The sequence below is a fragment of the Triturus cristatus genome, chromosome 1_2, assembly GCF_964204655.1.
Source record: "Triturus cristatus chromosome 1_2, aTriCri1.1, whole genome shotgun sequence".
In the NCBI taxonomy this organism is placed as follows: Eukaryota; Metazoa; Chordata; class Amphibia; order Caudata; family Salamandridae; genus Triturus; species Triturus cristatus.
In genome coordinates this window covers 441,889,734-441,911,659 of record NC_140580.1, presented here as the reverse complement: position 1 = coordinate 441,911,659, position 21,926 = coordinate 441,889,734, and the positions used below count along the sequence as shown (strand labels likewise).

Sequence of the window (21,926 nt, the reverse complement as noted above, 5' to 3'; positions counted from 1 at the left end):
CCTACCAGGGAAGGACAATGTGGAGGCAGACTGGCTGAGCAGACAGACCTCAGCATCGCACGAGTGGGAGCTCAATGGCCAGGAAACAGAGAAAATCTTCCAGAGATGGGGGACTCCCACAATAGACCTATTTGCAACACGCCACAATGCAAAATGCCAAAGCTTCGCGTCCAGGCAACCAGGTCAGCAATCCAAGGGAAATGCCCTATGGATAAGCTGGTGGAGGACATTTGCCTACGCCTTTCCACCGATACCCCTGTTGCACAGAGTGCTCGACAAGTGCAGAACCAGCAACATGACTCTGATCCTGGTGGCTCCACAGTGGGCGAGGCAGACATGGTTCTCACAGATTCAAGAAATGGCGCAAGGCAATCCGTACAGGTTCGAGAGGAGAAAAGACCTGCTCTCAATGCAAAACGGGGAGGTCCTGCACCCAGAGCCAGAGACACTCAACCTAGCAGCATGGCTCCTGAAGACCTAGAGTTCGCACACCTAAGGTTACCTCAGAGCACTATGCAAGTGCTACGGGAGGCAAGGAAACCTACTACAAGAAAGTGCTACAGCGCAAAGTGGAAGAGATTCACGGTGTGGTGCAGGAAAAAGGGCCTGCAAAACAGAATGACAAGAGACTCAACTGTGCTGAGGTACCTCACACACCTTCTAAAGAGTAACCTCTGCTCGAGCTCCCTAAGGGTACACCTAGCAGCGATCTTTGCCTACACCAGAGGTGAGAAGGGTGGAAGTTTCTTCACCTCGCAGGTGGTGAAGAGATTCATGGAGGGAGCCAAAAGAATGGCACCCCCGAAAAGGTTGCCGCCGCCGGCATGGAATTTAAACGTGGTTCTGACGGAGCTCATGAAGGCGCCGTTTGAACCCATTCACAAGGCCACTCTACAAATGTTGACGATGAAAACTGCCTTTCTAGTGGCCATAACCTCACTACGCAGGGTGAGCGAGCTCCAAGCACTAACGCTACAGGAGCCCTACATTCAAATTCACAAAGACAGGGTAGTCCTGAGGACGGACCCACACTTCATGCCCAAGGTAGTGTCGGCGTTCCACATGAATCAGAGTATCCAGATACCGAGTTTCTTCCAAAACCCGACTACAAACGCAGAAAAGGCCCTGCACACCCTCGATGCCAGAAGAGCGGTGATGCACTACATTGAAAGAACCAAGGAACTCAGGAAGTCGAAGCAGCTGTTTGTGTCCTTTGCTACTAGCTTCATGGGTAAACCAGTGACCAAGGGCACCATCGCTAGGTGGATTGCCCTCACTATTCAATTCTGTCACAAACAGGCTGGACAGGAGCTAACGGAGGGGCCCCAAGCTCACTCCACAAGGAAGAAGGGGGCCACAGTTGCCTTCCTGGCAAACACGCCCATCCAAGACATTTGTCTCGCAGCAACTTGGGCATCTGTGCACACGTTCACAAAGCACTACTGCGTGGACATTCAAATGAATAAGGAAGCACAGGTCGGACAGAAGGTGCTACAACACATTTTCAACGACCAGCGATCATCTTCCACCCAGCCACCACAAAAATAGGAAAACCGCTACAAAGTCTATGCACAGCATAGTGAATCCAGAAAGATTCACGCTGCAAAACGGAAAGTTTCTTACCTGTCGGTGTAGTTTTGCAGCTTGAAGATCTTTCTGGATTCACTAGCGAACCCACCCACCTCCGCCAGGAAGATGAGGCTGGAGGAAGAGGGGGTGAAATGGATAGGATCAAAGAAGTGGAAACGTACAGAAATATGGACAAAAGGATTAATCAATCGCCTAGGGTTAAAAAAAAAAAAAAAAAAAACAGGGAAAAAAGAACCCGAAGATGGCGCCCCAAAGGTGGGACTTCCGCAGGAAGCACGACGACATCACGGGAGGTGCACCAAATGGTGGACGTCGACGCCCACCTGGGCTACAAAAAAAAAAAAAAAAAAAACAAAGAAAAGACTACGAATCCGGACCCAACCACAAGATCGCGGAATAATGCACAGCATAGTGAATCCAGAAAGATCTTCAAGCTGCAAAACTACACCGACAGGTAAGAAACTTTCCGTTTTCTATCAATGCTCCTGTACATCACTAGCTGGTGCCACGTGGCTCAGTGCTCGCACCATACCACTGCAGAAGTAACGGAATGGAGCTGTATATGAGTGGCACCCCTGACTGGCGATATCAGTTCCTTTAGTTCCGCAACTTCTAATGAGGATCCAGAGCTTCGCTCCCAAATTTGTTGGCCTATTGACAACATCTAAATTTAAATGCATTCTGCTATGGAACATTGTCCCTTCCTAAATTACAGGTTTGAAATCGTGCTGTGACAATAGAAAACAGATGTCAATTACTAACACGTATGATGTATGTATCTGGTGTTTGGGACAAGACGTGATGTAGTGCGGGAAGTGTGCCGTCAGGCATCCTTAGGCAATCCAGGTATGAGAAGCGAAGTTGTATTTAAGTTGCGGCCCTTGCATAAGTCCCACTCCCGGTCATAGGTGCAGGCTCAGCCATACTTCCGAAGCCCTTCTTTGAAAGGTCTACTTTGGGTTGAAGTCCTCCGGTAAGTCCAAATGAAGTCCAAAAACAAAAAGCGAAGGACTCGACCCCTACCATCCACTCCATGTTCAAGGAGGATGCGTGAGGGCATCACAATGTCACTCAATATCCCTCTCGGTCCCAGAGCTGATTCCCCAACTGACTTGGACCATTAGCGATGCTGTAGCAGACCAATGCCTTCAAAGAGGTTTTGCTGCAAAAAATAATTCAGCACACTTCTGGGTACCTTTGGCACACCTTTAGGCTTGGAACCACAGGAGCCTCTACTGGGGTTTCTGCCGGTTGGACTGTTCCCTTATTACCTGTTGCGACTCTTAAACATATATCTACTCTGCCACCAGGACAAGCGCTGGACCATTCCTTGTCCACCTCTGTACAGGCAGGGGATCTGGTGCTGCTTCAGATGTCTGGCCCCCGAACTGATTTGAATCTGATCTCAACTGATGTTGCGCTATGAAATCACTAAAGCTCAGCCAGTCGTCATTCAGCGTGACTCTGTACCAATGCTTCTGACAGCGAGGCTCCATTATCTTTTTGGCTCGGACTCTGAACAAGGTACTATTCAAAGCAAGAGTGGAACCTGAGGGAAATGTCTCTAGTAACTGTCTCAAAAGAATTTCATTGAGACCCTCATCCACTAGGGTCCACTAGCAGACACCACCAGCGATCATCAGTGGTATGCTTCATCATTGGGTCGTCATTCCAGGAACCCAGTGTTCCATAATGGGCTCAGCCTTCCTGGGGATAGAGTGTACCTTGATATTCTCAAGTTGGGGATGGGGTCTGATGTAAAAATAACTAACGTTTCCTCCAGCTCCTATTTGATTTTATTATTCACTGGAGTCGGAATAAGGTTATAAACAAAACAAAGATGTACACACAGGAATCAGTCAATGATTCCTTACATCTAACCAGGTCAATGGTCTACATGTTTCAGCCAATTACTCCCATAAGGATCTTAAGGCTTTCTTCAGGACCTATATCAAACAGATCCCCAGTATAGATATTAGGACAGTACTCTATAATCATAGCTGTATAGATATAATCATAGAAAACTTTTCCGGAGCCAGTCTGGCTCCTCGCAGTATTCTAAGGTAAGAAATCTACGGCTACAGTATCCACAGGAAAGAGCATTACTAACTGTAAGTAACTTGTTCATTTGGTTTGTTTCATGAGAGCCAGTTCCTCTATGACAATGTTCATTTATTTCTTATCCCTTTCAGGCTGAAGTTGTTCGAAAATGTTTACTGAAACAACAAGAAGAAAATAAGAGGATCACCTTTCTGGAGCAGCAGGTAATTACTGAATCTAAGAGTATAACAGAGTGTAACATGGAAATAATTTTGTTACAAGTGAAGTACCACCCTTGAATCGTGTACATTTCGATAGGTATATGAAGATCATAGAAAATGAAATATTAAGCATCAGTTAAAAATTTGACAATTCCCCTGAATAGAACTGTTGTCACTATTGCTTTTGTAATGACCAAACTCGTTATCACATCAAAGAGAAATATTTAACACCCGAGAACATGCTCTGCTCCTAGACCAGTCCTGCCACTTTCTTTTTAGTGCTGACACAATGGTCGGCATGGCACACTGCTTCTGGTCTCCATGTAATGGTATTTTTATTTAAGTTGCAGGATGACTGTTCCTCTTGTCTGCCAGCTTTCTGGTCTGCTTCATACTGTATAGATATGGATTTAAACATACTGTTTTTGCAGGATGCTCCTTCTTCTGCATGTCACCCTTGAGACATAGCTTTTGGAGTCCACCTACCAATCATATAATCAAGAAGCGTACCCTTTGGACCTGATTTTTAGCAGGGGTTTTAAAGACGAAACTTCCTTGCTGTTAGGACCCCTTTTGGGGTCTCCTCAGTACCCTGCAGTGCTGGATCATCACATGTTGCAACAAACAAGTAACCATGTTGTTTAATTGGCCCTCTGTACGTGACCTGGTCTTTCCAGACAGGCTCTTTGTAAGAGCAGGGAAAGATCACTTGGGACTGATAATATGCTGTATGTTGCTGCACCAGAATCCAGATAGCCAAGCATAACATGAAGATTCTTTTGAAGGAAAAGATCCCCAGTAAGTACACTTCATAAATTAAAATCAATAGTAATTAGAGCTGTACAACAAAAAATGAATTCATTGAGGCAAAAGCAAGTTGCATGTGAAGAGTCAACAAGTCCTTTCAATGGTGCCAGTTTGGCATCTAATTGATTGATTTAAAATGGAGGCTGAAATGATCTTATTGTAAACCATTTTTACCTCCTCCACTGTTGACCTGATGGTGACGCTGGACATTTCCACAAATGAGCAGTCTGTTTATGGTTTTCTTATGTGGGTTATCAGTGCCCCAGCAAAAGACTGAATGGAGTAAATTTTGTCAGGGCCTCCATAGTCCAAAAGACATATAGTTGGTTCATACAGTACTGAAACCCAGATATTTCTTTAAGCCAAGAGAACGCCTGTTGATCATAGGCAGTTCCACCATTTGTGGTACATCGTTCCAATTTTGTTTAAGTTTTCCCAACACTTCGGGGAAGCTGAGGGCAGGCGCGCAACACCCGTAGGGCTAAAAGGGCATTATCCCCACCTGTTGTGTGTCTCAGCCCAGGCTGCTGTATTTTGGGTTGCTGTGAGCTCAGCTGGCCAGTGTCTGGAGTCTAATCTCTGCCACATACAAGTTTTTCAAAGGTCTTTAAAATATCATTTACATTCCTTTGTGAGCTGGTTAACGAGCCGTTCTGTTTTTTCACTGGTTCCAGAACCCCCTGGGTCCTCACTCTGCCGATTCCTTACATTTGTATTTTATTTTTACTGCCACGGTGGGAGAATGCATTTCGTGAAAAGGCATCCCCGGAGTTGAGATGCCACCTTTCCAAGAGAAAAATACTGCCCATTTGTTGTTGTTGTGTAAGGAGTCTACAAAGGCCTCACCTTGACACTAAATAGGGCTGTAAATAAAATAGTATGTATACATTTGTAACATGACTTTTTCAGTATTTGTTTCCTTTAAATATTAGTCATGGATCATTTATGCAACCATATAACACATTTAAAAGTGCTATTTATATTTGCTGTTTGAAGAATGCACACGTGCTAAAAATACTGGCTTTAGGTGATTTTGCTGATTTTTGTACTGGCTGGGACAACAGAATACCAGTGCCGTCGATAAAAATCTGATCAGCTGGCAACCCTAATCAGGAGACTGAAAGTTTGTTGCAAGATCAGTAAATTATTTATTTCCTCCACCCCTGATTGATGCCATAATAGCAATAGTTTTAACTTGTATCTGAAACCCTACGCCAGCCATTAATGCAATTCTGAGTTACTCCAGGTGTCTGGGAATACATCCTGCATTCAGACAATTCCCTCCCCATTCTCCATATTCACCCTTAACTTTCATGTTCACCCTGCACTCACAGCGATCACATTTTGCTCACATGCACTCACTCCATTCACCCTCCTCATACCCTGCTCAAACACCAGCACACTGCTCACCCTGCATGCACATGACACTCCACTCCCTTATCACTTTCACTCTACACTCACAGCGATCACACTGCACTCGCACTGTTCACCATCACCCAGCACTTACATGAGCACACCTCTTACACTGCACATAGAAAAATTACACAACTCATGAATATGGCCATATTTCTACAAAGGCACCCACAGAATAGCTGCTCTCTCCGGAGCTCTAGATTCCTACTTAATTCCCTCTGCAACAAAGGGGGCTGGTGCAAGAGGTGAGAGTAGACTGAGAATGTGGGATGGGACGAGGAGGGAAACTAGGGCTTAGGCTTTGGGGTAATTGATGGATTAAGGATCGTATGACACCTTCAGCCATCCTGGCTTTCCATTCATCACAATGCTTCATTCCAGGACTTGTACTTTTTTTTATTTTTACATTGTAAGTTGAGTCTCAAAAACCCCAAAATACAAAGTGTTACTGGATAAAATCCATGGTTGCCGAAGAAGTCAAGCATTTCATAGGATCAGTTGGCTGCTGTGATATATATTAAAACATGGATTAGTTAATTTCCAATACTGTAACTTCTTGATCCACATGTGAAACCAGATATAAGCCCTGAACAGATATTTTAAGGAAGTGTATTTGCATTCACATCCGGCCCCGGCCCATGCAGGTACGAGCGCGGGGGACGGGGGGGCAACGGGGGGGCATTTAGAGTGACAATGACAAAGGAAAATTAAATAAATAATTACTTTACCATCATCCGTCGAAATCCCCCCTCACCCGGCCCCACCACTCTTACTTATACGGGCCGCGGCTGTTCACCTCATACTTGTAACAAACATTAACAAGGCAATATATTAAAATAGCATATAGAGAGTGTTTTTATTAAGCTTCACTAAAAGGCAAGGCAGGTATAGCAGAAGCAGCAGGGCAAGCTTTCTCTAACACAATAAAAGCAGATTGACTAAAGGAAGTGTGAGTGGCAGTGTGTGTGTGAGTGTGATAGAGTACAAATGTACGAAAGATTGCATGAGATATAGTGAGAGTGTGTGTCAGTGTATGTGTTATGCATACAAGTGTGCTGCTGGTCTGGCATACTGAAGGTTATCCTTGCCTTATGGACAAGGGCACTAATAGAATATGGATGAGAGGTGTTGACTATGGCAAACTGCAGACCCTGACATGCTTTTATTAAGACACCATCATTGGCTCTGGGGGCTCGAACTGTTTAACTGAGAACTGCTAGCCCAATCATATCCAGCTGCAGGGACACAGAACACGTGCCACCACACCTAGCCAAAGGCCCTGACATGATACACGGGATTCATAGCATATTGGGTGGATACCTAGGAAAAGGTTGGAACTGATATTTGAGGTAACTCTAGGCGTAAGATTTCCTGTACTCATTTTATAGGAGGTTTCAATGGCAAAATGCTGACCCATGTATAGTGGAGGGAATCTTTAGAGGTACCCATGGCTGCGGCTGACGTATCCATGGTAAATTTCTGGCACTGTCATATTGAATGTACTCCTTTGCATACGGGGTTCACCCTTGGAAAAAATACTGACCTTGGTATAGTGGAAGTAATTTCTGACTTAAGACATTTGGAAAAAAAACTGGAATATTTTATGAATGCCCATAAGGGTCTGCGGCGTTTTAGCAAATATTATCCCCAAAGTTTCAAAATATTAACAGGGGAGAAGTCTACTTTCCCTTAAATCATGTACAAGAAATCTGTTAACTTGTTTTGCTTGCTGGAATTTAGGGAAGTATCACACCCCACCACTTAGAGAAATCTGTTTCCACATATAATTGGTATGAGTTTAGTTCTTCCACCATTTCTGGAAATGCTTGTCCTGCCCCATTACTAGCAGCAGGATTTGCTTTCTTTAGGTTGGTGCCACTGGCGCTGATGCACCTGGCGTTGACTTTGGTGGGGGTCGCTATGTTTCAAAATTATCTTTAGTTTAAAAGCATATGAACTTCCTTATGCATAGGGTAGCTTTCGAGAAACAATAACAATATCCAGATAACTCTGGTGATCAATGTTCCTTGTAGTGAGAGTTCAGAATTTTGTCTAGTTACAGTATTGGCTCTTCGTAAAGTTGTTTGAGGGTTAGTGTCCCTTCTGCGAAGATCTGTACCATGCATTTCACAGAACTGGGTGCGAGTGTACTATGAGTGGCACTAAAAAAAAAATTAAAGGTATGTCAGAGAGAGGCTATGGAGAGATGAGCTTCACTGTTTGAGATTGGTATTGAGATAATTAATGGAGAAGGATATAGGGGAGGAGAGCGCCAAAAAAGAGTGTTGCCACCAGCGCTCGAGCATCCCCTCCCTCCTGAAGTTCGGGACTAGTTGCGCCTCTGGCTGAGGGGCAATTATAGATGCTATTCCACATGAGGTAAAATGCTGCCTAACATAGCTTTTACAATTACCTATTTGTACAAAGTGAAATATGTAGTCATCTTGGCCTGTATATTTATCCGTGAATGTTCTACTATCGTCTTGTTCATTTGTGTTTGCTAAGCTATCCTACAGTGTCATTTTTAAGTTTCGCCTGCACAGCGCTTGTGCTGTGCTCAAGAAATCTATTGTTTTTCATGTGAACTTAAAAGGGGCCTACATCCCGCCTCCTCTCTTTCCTAGCTTCTCATTGGTTCCTGTAGGTACCACTTACCCTTCCTCCATTTCTATTGGCTGTAGCATATTTTCCTGAATTTATCAATGCTTGTTCCTCGTCTGCTTCTCTTATCACTTTCCACCCGCTGAAATACTGTTAATATCCGCTTTGGTGGAATTGTGTTTTCATAAAGTTTTGCCTTTTACTATTGCAGCATATGTGCATAACAATTTATCATGCGGAGAGATTAAGTGATTTGCATAGAATCACAGGATGTTGCGCGGTGCCACCGAGACTCGAATCAGAATTCCCAGCTCTCGAGTCATCAGCTCTGGTCGCTGCGCCCCATTCGCTCCACTCCCGTGTCATCTGTCAGGGAGCTCTTTCCTTCTCCCAGACCATGATTGATGAAAACAGTTCTTTATTCATTACATAAGCGAAACTGATACATTGCCAATGCTTATTGTGATTTTCTTTTTCATGCAGTAAGAAATCGTATACAGCAAGGAAACGCCATTCCCACAGCCACCCTGCAATAATACTTGCTCAGCCAATGTCATGTTCATTTTTTTTTTTCCTTAGCCACAAATTAGCTTTTCTGTGACTGATCTGTGTGCCTTGAAATCTATTTACTTCAGGTAACCCGTAGTCAGTCGTGCATTGCTAAAACAACTTGGGCAGTCCACCTGCAACAAAGCGCTCTTCTGAAATGGTGGCGCTTGTGGGCCTGGAACTGTGGAAATTCCGAACTTACTGGCGGCCCTGCCCAATATTTAACTACATTCTGCTCTGCAGAGAGTGTTTCAACATGATTTTCCTTAATCCTTCCTGGTAGCCACAGCATTTTCGTGGAGAGATCTATGTCTGAGGCAAGTGCTATTTGTCACCCTTTGTTGATAAAGAGTTTGAGTCATGTCAGAGTAGTGGCTGACTACAGTGTATCAAACCCAGTTTTTAACGTCTGGAACACCCTGGACTTTTTACTCTGCGATGTGCGTTAAGCAAGTTTGGACACCCTAGTTTTTGCATGCTGTCACAAAAGAAGTTTGGTCTTGCAGATGACACATGGTAGACCTTGTAGGCTCTGCAGTACATAAATTAATCCCTGGTGGAAGTTCATTGTAACAATGGTGTACCTTAAGGCCATACAATTTTTAAGTTAATTTACCTTGCTTAGTCTGAAAACAGTGTGTCTACCAAATACAGAAAATTGTCCTGAAACATACATTTAATGTCATTTTGTGACGAGTATCCTTGAGTATTTAATACTGACTCACCTTCTTTGAAATATGGTTGAGCTGTTAAAATGATGTAACTCGTACAATTCACCTTTTAGATTTGATTTCACAGGGCCTGAAACTTCTTGAAATTTGGCAGGTTCTTAAGTTATAATTTTCATCGTTATGAAGGTTTCTCTGAAGTGGGGGAAATATCATCAGTGTAAAATGCAGGTTTAGGCACTCACTGACCCAGAACTCATTTCATTGATTGCGGAAAGATCAAAGACTAATTTGACTTTGTGACTTATACAAATGTCCTTGTGAGCACTCCACTCACTGACCCTCCCGTATCATGCAGTGCCAACTGCATGGATGGGGAGGTTCACGGAACGGCAACACATCTCCTGGGAAGTCAATTTTGTATCCGATCCACAACCCTTCCCAAATTTGTGATTCATCTGTCGCGTAGCAGCAACGCAGAAACTGTGATACTGATGTTTTTCTTATGCTGTGATATGTGGTGTGCTGCTCCCAACATGTCTTGTGAATGGCCATGCCGGAGTCTTCTGTAGCCACTGTCATTCAGGTCTTGCATCTCATCTACTGAGATCAGGGGTGCCAGACTTCTCCTATCTTGACAACTGGCTGTTGAAGACTGGTCCGCTCCAGGCAGTCTTCTCCCACTTCCAGACAGAGCTGGGCCTCCTGCATTCACAGGGGTTCACTATTAACGTGCTGAAGTCACACATGACTTTCTCTCTCATTTGCTCCCTTTTATTGGAGCTGTTCTGGACACTGTGCACCTCAGGCCTATCCTCCCGAACAGCAAGTCCAGGATATTCAGGCTATTCCGATGTTTCAGACTCTATCCTGGATTTCGGTGAGACTGACTCTGAGGCGGCTGGGCCTTATGGCTCCTGCAACATGCTTGTGACACATGCCTGCATATGCAGACTCTGCAGTGGGACCTGAAGTTCAGTGTGCGCAGCATCAGTGGAATCTCTCTGACATCGACCAGATTCTGGAGGGAACGGAAAAGGACCTGCAATCTGACGGTAGTGATGGATGCATCAAACCTGGGATGGGCTACACTTCTGGGAGAGGTGGAGAACAGAGAACTCTGGTCTCCGGCTGAATACAGACTCTACATTAACTTGTTGGAGCTCCGAGGAATCAGATTGGCATTGAAAGCCTTTCTACTCTTAATCCATGGAAGGCTAGTGTAAGTATTCATGGACAACACCACCGCCATGTGGTACTGCAACAAGCAGGGTGGGGTCGTGAACCCTTTGTCAAGAGGCCCTGAGTCTCTGGACATGGCTTGGACAGCAGGGAATATCTCTGGTGGTTCAACTTCTGGTGGGCTCTCTGAATGCCAGAGAGAACAAACTCAGCTACAGATGTCTCATGGATCATGAATGGCGTCTCCATCCGGAGTGGGGGGAGCATTGGTTAAATATGTTTGCCGCTGATGAGAACGTGAAATGGCAGCAGTTCTACGCACTGGAGTTTCCAGGGCAGCTCTGGTTTGGAGACACTTTTCGTCTCGAGTGGAGCTCAGGTCTCCTGTGCGCTTTTCCTCCCATACCACTCCTACCCAGAGTTCTGAAGACGATCAGGAAGTCATCGTTGTGACTCCGGACTAGGCATGGAGAGTCTGGTATCCTGGGCTGTTGTGCATAGCCAGCGGCACTGCAATCAGGCGGTCCCTTGGGATGGATCCTCTGTCACAGCAGAGAAGGGTTCTCCACCCGAACCTGTCAACGCTCTGCCTTCTTGCATGGAGATTGAGCAGTGACAGTTGACAGCTTTCGATGTTCTTCCCCAAGTCTGTGATGTTATCTTGGCAGCCAGGTGTCCCTCGACCAAGACGGTTTACGCCTGCCGTTGAGCCATAATGTGTGGCATGGTGTACAGAAAGACAAATTGATCCCCTTTCGGTCCCCCTTTTCCCAGGATTTCCTGTTCATCCTTACCCTTGCCGAGCAGGGCTCTGCTCTTGGCACTCTGAAGTGCTATCTCATTATGAATTGAGTGCTATGTAGAAATGTAGCTGAGGATACATTTTGACCTCTTGTCTTACCCTTATGGTCCATATCACTTTCCAAAGGGGTGGGGAGTTGATTTTTGTTTTAATTACTAGCTCCCAAAATCCACAGATCTCTCCTGCCATTTAAGATAGCTCTTTCAACTCTGTTTAATTTGAGGTTTCCGGTATGGTATCAGCAACCCTGGTAAATGACTCTTGTACTCGTTCTATCTCTTTAGATTTTCCAATCTGAAAATGTAGAAAGTTCACAGAGTTTTCTTACAAGATAATTGCTATAGTCCCTGTCGATCCACTCATAAAAACCCTCATGCAGTATGGACATTATGCTACACCTCCAGATCCTGCTTGACAGCCTTTCTGTCCAAAGATGGTGGAGAAGCAGCAAGGCCAAATTTAGCCTCTTCACTATAGACTTCTGTGCAAATGACACAATCATTGTTTCCAAAACTGAGTATGCCTGCATTCAAAGAACCAGAGCCTCAAAACCACCACATTCTTCCACTTTCTAGCCAATATTCTAAACATTTACACCCTTGAGCTGGGCCAAGAAAAGTGGTAAAAATAAAGCCAGTTATACGTTTGATTTAGAGTTCAATAAAATGTTGGTATAGTGGAATAAACTATAGTAACTAACGTTTTTGTTGCTATACATCGTATAACATTGAATATTTTATCCAAGCCATGTGTAAGAAAAGGGAAATGGTTGAATAGGGTTCAAAGGTTTACTTATTTGGTAGGAATATTTCCTATAATTATTTAAATACTGAATAAACTTGCATGCCCTTCTATAAATGCTTTACATGCTTGTTAGTGTATGGATTGTCTCATGTGAGACTCTGCTTTATAGACTGGATGAACATTCCTGATTTGCTGCCAATGTACATCTCCAGAAGCAGTTTCGAGACCGTAATGAAAGGTGCCAGTGTTTTGTTCTTAAGCCTGACCCCTTGTTATGTCATCATTTGCATTATAGCCTCAGTCCCTTTTTCCATATTTGATGTTTGGGTGATAATTATTCCGCTGCTATAATAATTCTGAATAAAGGAGATTCCTTTTATCTGTGCCAGTGAACACAATTGATTTTGGTAAATTGTTAAATTTGGTTCAGGTCAGACTGGTCCGAGTGGTCAATTAAGGCCTCCTCTTAGAGGTCACCCTACAAAGCAGTAATCCTTTTACAAGTCTCCTCCTACATTAGTGTGAAGTTATCCATGTCATATCCACATTTTCAGCATTCCCCAGATTTCTGGAGACTGTTACACTTCCTTAGAGGAGTTTAATTGATTTTTCCAGCCGATCCTTTTGCAAACTGACAGTTTTTAGATAAAATGTGTACTATTTTTCCATACTACATAGTGTTTTATTCCTTACGTGTAATATATCCCACAGTATATTCCTTTAAATCACTAAATGTAGGGATGAGTGTTTTAAACTACTCGCACATATTATCTTATAAATGGTTCAGGCCTTATTTGTAATAGCATCTGATGTCACTGTTGTGATTATATCCTCTTGCAAAGAGAGAATTTGGTTGCAGAATCAATAGAATACAAACACCAGCAACGTTCTATTTGTTTTACCTTAGGGCATGGAGTCCGGCGTTGTATCATTTTATTACGACTTCGGATTTTACTTTTAAAAGTATTCACTTCCAATTGGAACAGTACTGAAAACACCACTAGTATCTGTGATTTATGTGACCGAGGAGTGCAAGATTTACCGCATGTTCTCTTTAAATGTTCAAATCCGACACTATTCGAGGCCAGACGTCGGCATTTAAACCCTATCCAAACTAGATATAATATAGTTTCAGTTCAAGGCCTTATCTCGCTTTTTTATGTCGCCACTTGATGAATTTGTATGTCATAATCTGTTTACATTGATCAAGAGCTTTTTAAAATTTTAAATTGTTGTTTTCAGCTGAGGACTAAATCAAATACAAATCTTGAATCTTGGTTGGCAGTTTGAGAGTGAATCAAACGCATGGCAAGGGTGTTTAGACATGTTAAGCAGTCTGTCGAAAAGCCCTAACCTACTTTTTGTATCACAGGAATTTGCTTAATTTTTGTAGGATCCACATTCGGCTAATTGACAAATTTTTTTTTCTCTATGAAAGACAGCCAAAAGTATTATCATTTTCTGTTAGGTGAGGACTTTTCAAATGCGAATCATCTCTATAAGAGAGAAATTTATTGGCTTGTTTCGTCAAGTGTCCTTCAGTATTTTGTGCCAAATGTGCAGCCGCAAAGCTAAGTCCATATGTATTCAACGACCACTATCCAAAGTGAAATCAATGGCTTTTACCCTTGCTCAGTTAGTCTTTCAATACTAGTCTGTTGCTCATTTGGTGCAGTTATTGTGCACCACAATTTTCAATACCATGATGGAAATTACTTTACCACTCCCCACCCTCCTGCACGAATCTAGGTTTCAGCATTAGGATTGGTGGATAAAGCAGTATTTCTGAAGTGCACAAATACTCTACGTCCACTATTTGCTTACACAACCTGCTCTGGCTTCTATTTTACCAAACAATTACCAAACTTTTGGAAGCAGAAACTCTGACTGAGCGAGGTCAAAATCATGGTTCCAGGCTATCGACCCCTTCTCCCCTGCTTCTACACACAAAAGTTATGCATATCTATTTCATGATGTTGTTGTTAGGGTTGTGATTGAGATGTCATTGGTGACCTATAACATATTTGTGAAAAATGGTATTATGACCACTTTTATTGTGGCCCCAAGTTGTAGGTTCAGGAATTCCCACCTCTAAATGTCCTGTTGTCTCTGTAACATTCGACCCATGTTCAAGTGTAGCAGATTATTTCCACTCCTTGAGAGTGTGGTGCCTAAAGACTTAATCTTGTCTGTCGCTCATCAAGTTTCATTTAGCTAAGTCCTCTTGAAACCGCTTGTTCATATTGTATAACCTGGGGCTATTCCCAAAACTCCTTCTGTAGCTGGTAAATTCGGAGAATCTCTAGATCTGAAGGAGTATTGGACTATTGATACTGAAGTTACATGGACTTCAATAAAATCCCAGATGCTGTCTGCATAAAAGTAGCATCATGTTGAGTGGTTATCTGCACTGCTTCAAACCAGAAAAGACGCACTGAGGCGATATAACGAAAGGGTTTCCACTACCAGTCATGTTGTTGGGCTCTAAAGTGAACTACTACGTCCTAAAGAGGATAATACTCTTACCTCTATTAAATTAATCATATGCTAACCACGTAGAAGGCATGAAAACATAGCAAAAGTCTTCTTCTTAATTGGCCTAGCAAATTTGTCTTTTCAAAATTCCAACTATATGGTGCCACACGTATGGCATGTTCTTTTCTTCCATGTTCATTTAATATATTCATGCCAGGGAAGCTGTTGAAAAAGATGTTTGGTTTACTTTATGAAATGTATGGCAACTATAGAAGTTGAGATTAGTATTTGTTTCAACTTGAGATTTTTAGTAATTGTGGAGTTATCTCCAAGTGAAATGTAAATGGCTTCTAATTTAACTTGTTTAGCCTAGTGCTCTATGATAATACATTGCGTTGTAAGTACCTTTTCTTCAGTAACTGAATATTTCTTTTCTTTGCATCTGTTGCAAGATTCAGATATGTACGTCGGAGCTGGAAAACGAAAAGTTGGATAACCAGAATACACAACACCAGATATACAAAGTTCGGAAAGAGTTGCACAAGGCAAAAGAGCAAATGCGGTTGCAGCCAGTGGTATGAGTACTAATCTTTATTATTTCTAGGAAAATCAAATTATATTAGTTATTGTCATGGATCTATGAATAACAATTCCCCATCCACTGATCTGTTTTAGTTGACGAGTTTCAGCATAACTTTAAAAAAAAAAAAAATTGTCAGCAAGGTTGAAATTTTGTTTTTTAATTAGTGGTGTGCTTGCTTTTAAGAACCTTTGAATTCTTACTTTCAATTGTGTTGCCCGTTAAACTCCTTAGAATTTCCTTATACAGAACTTTAATACATGACTAACTTTAAATAAGTAAACTTTGTACTGATGGGTCCAGAGCCACACTTCATGTCCTTCTACATCTTATCAACTCTCCCTGCCCCATAAATTTGTACTGTTCCACCTAACGTACTCCCTTTTTAGGTCTCGCCTGAGACAGCGCTTTAGCGCTGCTCTGGCGAGACTTATAGTAAGCGAGTTTTGGAAGTGCAAACGAGTGCTTTCAGGCCTCCAAATACAGTGCATGTGCGCCGGGCGCGCGCACCATTTGGCAGCCTGAAAGCACTCGTTTGCTTTCACTTTCGCGGCCGCTTTGATGTGATCGCGATGTAAATAAAGCTTTTCACCAGCCGGGCCTGCATGACAATGCCTTCCGGTTTCCAATCTCCTGACGCTCGCACAGAACATAATATCAACTTCCTCATGCTTAACTACGGCAAAAGGAGGCAATTTGTTAAAATATCAAAGCCCCCGAGCCAGCAACAAAGCCTCCTTTAACTGGGTATTAAGCGTGAGCAGACTTTTCAGCGAGGCGTAGACAAAGCAGACACTCGACATCTTCAAACAGCAACCTGCACGCCCGGTTCCCTGACAGTAAAACTGAGTGTTTTCTTACCTCAGAGAACAAAGCGCCAAGTTGGCGTGGAAAGCAGCTTCGATGTAATATTGTTTAAATGTTTTTACTTTGAAGTTCACTGTGGTCTATGCAAACTAGACTTGCATACATCGATCACATTTTCCTAAAACGCCCCTTGTTCTAAGATGTTTTAGTTAGGATTCAAAATGCCAGGCCGACGTATTGGCTTCGGCAATGCTTGCTTGAAACAGAGTTCCACCCCAGTGTCTGTGACGTCACCATGCCCCTGTGTGCTTAAGCCAGTCACTTCAAAGACGGGGGCGCTTTCTGTATTTGATCACATGCTACCACCAGTCAGGCCCCTTTCTCATTGTCTTCACGCTGAGTGAATAACCCACGTGTGATTAACAAAAGTAGTACCACAGGGGGCCTCACTTCACCCACATTGCCTCCGCCCCAACACCAAAAGAAAGGAGGCGCAGGCATTTTGAACAATAATTGAGAAGGAACATTCGCGCCTAAACTCAAGACATTAGATTACACAGTTGGTGCATTTACGACTATCCACAATAAGCAGACACAATGACAGACACTCAGAGAGCCAGACACACACTCATACACAGATACAGACTCGCATCTAGACACGCAGACACACAAGCAGACACATTTACAGACACTCAGAGAGGCAGACACACGCACCACGCATACACCCAAACACAATTACACACTCGCACCTAGACACACAGACACACGTACAGACACATACAAACACACATACAGACACGCACGGAGGTACACACACAGACGCACTCACACAGTTACCAGGGCCCGTATTACATAATGGGTGCACTGTTCCACTCTGTCCCAGGGCACAGCTTTCAACAGGTGTCCTGGACTCACGCAAGGTCAGTGCAGCCTATTACAAGTAATGTGCTGCCCCCAAGGCAGCAGCAAACTCGCGCTGGTAATAGTAAACGAACGATCTGTGTTGTTGCTGAGGACTCCCTGCTCTGTTCTGCTTGTCTTGAAGAATGTGCTTCCTTGAGATAAGCACAAGTTTTATGGGGTCCCTTTGCTCGAATTCCTTGTCTTTGCTTTTGAAGTGTAGTGGGGGGCGGGGGGTTTATGACCCCTCTATCCCTTTGCTTAGCAAACTTTTTGCAGGCATGAGCTGCATCTGGTGTCGCGTTAGAAGTTCTAGAGCCCAGATATTTACTCTTTGCGATAAAAAAACAAGCATTTGCAATGCAATAGGTCTCGCATTTATACGAGTTTGAGCTATTGGCATTGTACATGACAATGCTTTTTATTTAAGTTTGGGTTTTTTAAAACATAAATAAAAGGCACTGTCATTTACAATGCCAATAGCTCAAACTCGAATAAATGCGAGACCTATTGCATTGCAAATGCTTGTTTAGCTTGTGCCTACCAGACAGGGTAAGCTGTGTGGTTGCAAAATAACTACTGTGGGTTTGCCATAATTTACATTAGCTTCCATTCCACCCACTGCTTACCATTGGTTGGCTTTATTGTCACTCATTTGATTGCTTCTTATTCCATGGCTTTTCTTGCCCCTGCTTGTCCATCTTGTTTGTGTCCCTCAAGTTTCTGTGACATCTTGCTGGTTAGTTGCTTACTAAGAGCTACTTTTTTCTTTTTACTCAAGCCTTCCATTTGAATACATCTTTGCCAGCTCACTTCTTTGTGTGCTTTTCCCCTTCAAATATCTGCCCCAACACTCCCCTGCCACTTTCTCCCTCACGTTGTAAGCTTTTTCTCGCATGTTCTTCTCCACACGCCAAACTCCTTGCATTCTCTGTGCTCCATGTTGCTTTTTTGTTTATGGTTTTATCTCCTGTTCTGTATTGCTCTCCTGTGTACTGCTTTTTACCTCCATGCCCACTCACCATTGCTCTCTTCCATCCCCCCATATTTGCTGAAATATGTAGATAATATGCTCACTGTTACACCGTATTAGCAATTTTGCATACTATTTCATCCTGCAATATAATGCTGCATGGTCACACCTTCAGGCCCCAACAGTAGATATCCTTGTAATTAAAGGGGCTCCCTGAACCCTCCACATGGTCTTCAAGATATCTGCAAGTGTTGCAGTAGTTCAACTTGCCCTTTCTGTAATGACTTGTCATGACACTGCCTGCCATGTACAGTTGACCACTGAATAAATGACCCATAAAAGTAAACTGGAAGACGATGGGGTTTAGAGTATGGCATGCAGTGGGACACTCATTGCAAAACAAGTGCTGTCACTATCTACTAATGTGAGTAGTAGGTAGTAGCCAGGCTTCTTAACCATACCATGGCTAAACAGGCAAGGCAGTGCGCTGCACCACAGGCACACATTGGCTACAGAATTCACCTTTTGTTCACTTTATCCGCTTCAAGAATGTAGACCATAATTTACCATTGATCCATCTGTGTGGAATACAAGCCATAGTGTGGGATGTGGAATGCGGTACAGTCCCCATAGTTAGGTCCAAAGGTGGAGTGACTGCTGTTGGCTAACAGGAGAGCTTCCGATGCTTGAGAGTTGCAGACACTGGTGTTTTGCATTCTCGTGTATGGTGTCCTCTAGCATCCCTCAGGGCCATAGCCATAGTTCATTCACCAGGATTTATGGAGCTGTGGAAAGGAAGCCTTTCCTTCTTCCAACCATGCAGAAATCACAAACGCTCCAGGTCTATTGCCAGTCCTCCTATTTGCAGCTAAACATCTACATGAGTATTTTGAGGGGACGTCACTGGGGATCTTGTTTAGTGGCTTTGGAGGTTACTCCATCTCACGACATATTAATATGTTTAAGGGATCGCCATGATACAGACGCTACTAACTACTCAAATGTACCTTGAGTTTTACAACTGTGGCATTACCTCTTATTTCTCACCCTATGCCTTCTGAGATACTCCTCTCTTTAGTCTCAATAGATTCTCGAATGGGTTATTCTTAGCCTTAGGGGAAACAGGATGGTCCCACTATGAGGTTGCTCCATTTCTCATCACCTCCAACCAGTGTTGCTAGTTTAATAAGCAACCAAGGTGTTGGCCTTGGAATTACCAAGGTCAACACCCAGCCATCTGTTTGAGCCTGTTGTGCAGCATTGCCTTGCCCCAGCCACAGCACTGGTGGACATATCTGGTGATCAGCCATGTTAACTGCACTGTACACTAGTTACGCCATGGTGCTACTTAGAACAAGTCTTTTCTAGATTTTGGATTATCCTGATAGTCCCCACCCGAGAGAACCCCCACCATGACTAGGCTCTTTCATGCAACATCACTGCAGGTGCTAAGCATGCTTCCTCCTCTCACAGACACAATGCTTTTGACTGAATCACATCGGAGCATTATCAACCAGGAAGACTTCAGTCACAACCTTCCATCCACCTAACCAATCACACATTCACCCTATGCACAGTGTCAGCCAGGCTCTGCTCACCCAAATTGCTGTCTTCACTGTCAAGGCAGCTTCTGACATCAACAGGTAAGGAGGCTAATAGAAGCATGCACACACGTCATAATTTGCCAGCCTCATAACATTTCACTTTTGCAGCAATCACAATAGAACTCGCTTTTTGGGGAAGGACCCACAACTTGCCTTTTGAGTGCATGCCAGTCCAATGTATCGAAACCATGGCCCAGTTTTCAATCCAATGTATAATTATTCATCCTTCCCTTAGCAGTCATGTTTTGTCAGGGCTGAAACAGAAACCCACTGTTTGCATCCCAAGGTTTAATCCGTAAGGGAGCAACTGAGTATCACGGAGCACCATACCATACCATTCCTTATAGCACATGCCAGTTCTCCTGTGGGAAGTAACTTTGTAAGTGTCCGACATATGGGACCTGGGCCGATAACGCGAAGTACCCTGTATGTGACATCTGCAACAATTAACAATGTTGTTGTTATAAAATCATCAGAGTGAACCACCATGGAGAAGCAGCAGGGGGATTGCTTACCGTAAATGGGGAGCATTATTGCTGCATCTCAATGCACAGCTATGAGCAAAGCCTCCCTGGTGCCAGGACTGGATGATTTTTTAAATAAAATGGCAGACACAATGGAAGACTGGGAGAGGCAGCAAACCACTGTGGTTTCTGACGTTCTGTGAGGCCTGTAGATCAGCGGGAGCTTAGCTCAGCGCTCGCATCTGCCATTTTGACACAAATTCCAACCCTGCTCTGCTGGCAGTGCTGCCTCAGCTCCCGGTGCCAGGAGGCATCTGCATAGCGCTGAAGAGAGGGAGTGCCATAGCTTTTTGATTTGTTTTCAAGAATGCCTTCAAATAATAAGCAAGCTTCAAATAACAAGCAGGGGGGAAGAGGAGGCAGCCACTTCCAGAGGAGAAGGGAGCAAGTGGCAGTATCAGGGTAGCACGAGAAAGCAGGGGGAGGAGAGAGGGGAGCCAGTGTGGGCGAGTCCCTGAGCCTAATCGGATAAAAATAAAAAGAGTGCTTGTAAAGTAATAAATACCAGGAACAGTAAGAGCACATGTAAAAGTAGCAGTCCACATGGGAGGTTACAAAGTAGAGAATGAGGGCCTACTGAGCATATTAACCAAAGAAAAGCAGCCATTTGCAAAGGACAGTCAAAGGAGCCAATTAAAAAGATGGGCGGAGCTTCAAGCCCATAGTCTGGATACAGCATGTCTTGAAATGGCAGCACATGAGCCTGCCTAGGCGAGACCTAAATAACTGTGAGGCCTACAAGCAGCTTCTCCTCCTGTTTTATATGGTCTGTTTCCTACAGAGCAAAGATTAGGAAAACTAAAGGCAGAGTCTCCGGCCCACTCCTCATCCCACTCTGAAAGTGCAGCCATAAATACTCTAAAGAAGGTATGAAAAACGACTCATGGGACATTCACAAGTGGACACAAGAAACAGCAAGTCACCAAGAAAAACATGCTTGTCACAACTTATTCCAGCAAGAGGTGGGACTGGACAGGGATTTGTGACAGTGTTTATGGGTATGTGTATGCAGGGGTAAGTATGGATGCAGAGATATGAGTAAGCAGACATTGTAAATGTGTATTTAAACCAACAGTGCTTCAGGGTTCACTGCTGAAACAGTGTGATCTGAAAATCATATGCAAAAGAAAAAATTAATGGACGGAATGCTGGCCAATGCAAACATTCGCCCCCAGTCACAAGGATCTGGGTTTAATCCTTCATTCTTTTACTCACCACACCACCCCAATTTGGACCCAGCCATATGCAAATCAGTCTTGACCCTGTTCCTTGTGGGAACAGTCCAGCCCGATCTGCCCAGCCAGGTCCTCCCTGGACAGGAAACGAGCATCCTGGGACCGGTTTCAGGGCATCACCCTTCATCAGCCAGGATAGCTTGAATCCAGTGGTGTAGTGAGCACGGGACCCACGTCTGGGCATACCCTTCCCACTTAGGGCGACATATTC

The 21,926-nt window shown here is 43.8% G+C and overlaps 1 protein-coding gene across 2 annotated transcripts in view; it reads left to right on the top strand.

Annotated features, from left to right (window-relative positions):
* Positions 1 to 21,926, top strand: part of CEP55 (centrosomal protein 55) — a 195,025-nt gene that overhangs the window by 153,244 nt on the left and 19,855 nt on the right. For both annotated transcript variants that reach the window (XM_085606124.1, XM_085606125.1), the window contains 2 exons: positions 3,783 to 3,854; positions 15,545 to 15,667. In XM_085606124.1, coding sequence (XP_085462250.1) covers positions 3,783 to 3,854; positions 15,545 to 15,667 — 195 coding nt within the window. The remainder of the gene's footprint in view (positions 1 to 3,782; positions 3,855 to 15,544; positions 15,668 to 21,926) is intronic.